Raw genomic sequence first — 3,673 nt, 5'->3', positions numbered from 1 at the left:
AAAAATCCATCATAGGTGCAGGTGCTCTGCTATACCTCAAGGGCTCAAACAAAAGTAAGATTTCTAACCAAAACATTTACAACCTACAGCAGTTACTTGCTCCTGATAGATGAAAAGAGATCATAAATCAAAATATTGACAACGTGCATGTCATAGCATGCACTACAGATGGCATTTGCTTTCAGTATAGAACAACTAAACCCTCATCCATTAGACCTAAAAGGTCCAGATAACCAGTGTCACCAAAAGCACAGAACACTGGATGGACGTCTACAACACATAATTCTGTGTGACAAAGAGGCTCTAACAATCCATTCCCCAGATGGTGGTTGAAAACATTTAGAAATCAGAAGGATGCAGGTTTGAGATGGTTCTAACTATGACAAGGTTAATGAAGAGGCAGGATAGAGGATGGAAATATGTTCCTCCAGTTAGATATGGACTTGAAAAGTTGAGGTTTTGAGAACATGAACTTGGAGAACAAGAATATTTATGTTGTTACCCATTTTATGCAAATACCGTCCTTTGCCTAAGTTATGAAGGATTGGAAACATGCATTGCTGACATTTTGTTTTGTACCCATTAGTCCATTTTTCATTTGCCTTGTCTTTCAAGGATCTCAGTCCCACTTGCCTGCTTTATCCAGTTGATCTATCCTGCCTGAAACCTCTATTATAAATTTTACAGTATAGAGTCTCCTTTCTTATTGCCTTTACTGTACTTAGTAGAATGTGGTCTTCACTTTTGCTTTTGGTTCTCAAGCACTACAGTGCTAAACTAAAACTAAGTCAACACACAGCCATCATTTTTCAGTAGTTCTGCATCCAACAGTCAACTCTCTATATGCATATCAAGCACTGACACTTATCAACCATCAAATCCAGAGCACGAATGAGAACCCCATCCTTTCAGAAACTACAAGTGTGTCCCTTTTGTACTGCCAATTTACTAGCTGAATGAGACAAATGTCTTAATTAAAAATACATTTGAAAAGCTTCACATCAAACTATAATAAAAATTGTGGTATTTTAAAGACCTGGAAAAAGACAAACAGCATTTCTGTCACCCAGTTCAGAGAATTATATATACACATAAGGGAAACCAGTCTTGTATTTGGATATTATCTCAGCAATCATTATCTCAGAGCACAATAATAAAAACCACAGTTAACATTTTAACATTACCGAGTGGATGCTGGACACTCTACTTCTGTTAGGTCTTAGTAATATTTAAGTGCATATCTGATATTTATGCCTGTAAATAACTCCCTGTAAGACTCCAAGCTGTTCTGACCCATAGAATATTTACAGTACAGCACCCGATTTTCAGACTGTGCTCTTGCACCCAAATTGGCCCACTGCAGCCTGACTGCAGGCAGGTCTTTGATGGCCACTGTCTTTGCCAAACTGCCAACCCACCCACCATGGACCTATTAAAACCAAGTTCCCTTACAAAGGTTCATTTATCTCTTCTGTGACTTGCTTGCAGAAAGAGATTGTAACACAGAGACAGAAATACACAGGTGACTTCCATGAGAAACTAAGAAAGACTCACTGCTTGCAAACACTGATCCTTGCTTCTGCAGCTTTCTCAGTGCCAACTAGAGCTGTAAACTAAATGTCTGCTGTGTCAGTCATAACACTTGGGGGAAAAGATGATGTTGTGTGAGCAGGAAGGACCACTGAATTCCACCCAATTCTTGCTTTACAGGAGAGAGTGTAAAATGTTGAGGGATAAGCCACAGGACGAGCAGCTTAACAATGAGCAACTTGAGACTCACAAGGTACATCTGTCCTTTAGGAGACTGTGACTATCAATACACAAAGATAAGAAAAAAAGCAATGATCAGCCTCTTCAGAAGATTAAAAAATACTTGTTGCAGATTGGTTCTAGAGAACAAAGGCTGGTAAAGGTTCTCTTCAGTTAACCCATGGTTACAATATCTGCTGTTGCTTTATCCTCTGTTTCACCCGCTTAAAGTTGGTCCATGCAGTCCATAGCAGCTTAGCCTGTGAAACTCTGCAAACATGTAGAGTGTCTACAGGAAAACAACCCAGAGAATTGTAAGCTTATTCAAAGCCATGCTTTTTAGGACAGTAGGAAAAGCAGAGCCGGCTTTTCTTATTGTGTCTTTTGCAGCGAAGAGTTGAATGTAGCAGTCTCATGTCATTTTTTTTCTTTTTCTCTGCACAGAAATGTTTTCCATCACAACTGAAAATGTTACACAATTTTACAACTTCACGGCCACCCAGGCACTCACAGTCAGTCCAGCAAATTCCCACAATAATTCAGGAGTGCATCAGCTGAATCAACATGAATGTATTAATTCAGACATATGGAAATGGCTACAGGATTTTCAGCCTGGATTCCTATGGTTTATATTTATTCTAGGAGCAATAGAAAATTCCTTTGTCCTCATCGTCCTGTGTTTCCACAAGAGTCGCTGCACAGTAGCTGAAATTTACCTGGCAAACATGGCACTTGCTGACCTAATGTTAGTCTGTTCTTTACCTTTCTGGGCCATTAATATTTCTAATAACTTTCAATGGCCTTTTGGCGTGTTCCTCTGTAAAGCTGTCAACATAATGAGTAACATGAACTTTTATTCTAGCATTTATTTCCTGACACTCGTGAGCATTGACCGCTATCTTGCCTTGGTGAAAACCATGTCTCTTGGACGGATGCGACGAACTGTCTGTGCCAAATGGAATAGCTTTGTAGTCTGGACGTGTGCATTGCTTCTATGTTCACCTGCAATGGTGTTCCGAAATTTACAGTATTACAAGGAATACAACATCACAGCCTGTGGTCTTGTTTACCCATCCAGCTACTGGGAGCCTGCAAACAACTGCTTGCTGAACATTGTGGGCTTTGTGATCCCACTCTGTGTAATTACCTATTGCACTATGCAAATCATCAAAGCCTTACGAAGCAGTGAGCTACAAAAAATTAAGTTAGTACAGACAGAGAGGAGAGCCACCATGCTGGTCCTTGCAGTTCTCTTGCTGTTCATTGTATGTTGGCTTCCATTCCAGATCAGCACATTCATAGACACAATACGTTACCTTGTACCCAGTTTAAAATGCCTGGAAGAAATCAATGACTTAGTGACCCAGGTGGCTACATACTGTGCCTTTAGCAACAGCTGCCTGAACCCCGTCCTGTATGTAATTGTCGGGAAGCACTTCCAGAAGAAGGCTGTGGAATTCTACAAGGACTTGCTCCCAAGGAGGTGCAGAAAATCACGGTCTGTGCAGATGGAAAACTCCCTGGACACTTTAAGAACTTCCATTTCAAGTGAATACCCAAGGAAAAAGTCTGTTTTGCCATTACCACGATAGCACAATTTATTCATTACAAGAAAAAAGCCTTCTGACACATCAGTCTCCACTAATATCCATCTGGTACTGGTCCAGAGAATAAACGTGTTGCAGTATTCATCATCTGTGGGAAACGAACGATTTGATCTTAACGGCAACTCCTTACACAGACCTGCTTCTAATGTTATTGGACATTTCTCCTGATTGAATCCTAATTTGTAACATACTTATATTTTCATGGCTGAATAATATTTGATGCAGGTATCATTTGAAATGTTTGCATTTCTAAGGTGTACATACATGTACATACAGTTCTCTGAATAGAGTCTCAGTATAGAAGCTGTTGCCAGGAT

The 3,673-nt window shown here is 40.0% G+C and overlaps 1 protein-coding gene across 1 annotated transcript; it reads left to right on the top strand.

The window, feature by feature from the left end:
* Positions 1 to 2,195: 2,195 nt before the first annotated feature.
* On the top strand, positions 2,196 to 3,341 carry BDKRB2 (bradykinin receptor B2). The gene has a single exon (XM_010178124.1). The coding sequence runs from the start codon at positions 2,196 to 2,198 to the stop codon at positions 3,339 to 3,341; it is 1,146 nt and encodes a 381-aa protein (XP_010176426.1).
* The last annotated feature ends 332 nt before the right edge of the window (positions 3,342 to 3,673 follow it).

The sequence above is a fragment of the Antrostomus carolinensis genome, unplaced genomic scaffold (assembly GCF_000700745.2).
Source record: "Antrostomus carolinensis isolate BGI_N321 unplaced genomic scaffold, ASM70074v2 Scaffold55521, whole genome shotgun sequence".
Taxonomy (NCBI): Eukaryota; Metazoa; Chordata; class Aves; order Caprimulgiformes; family Caprimulgidae; genus Antrostomus; species Antrostomus carolinensis.
The sequence above is the reverse complement of the archived record's forward strand: the minus strand, read 5'-3'. Positions and strand labels throughout refer to the sequence as shown.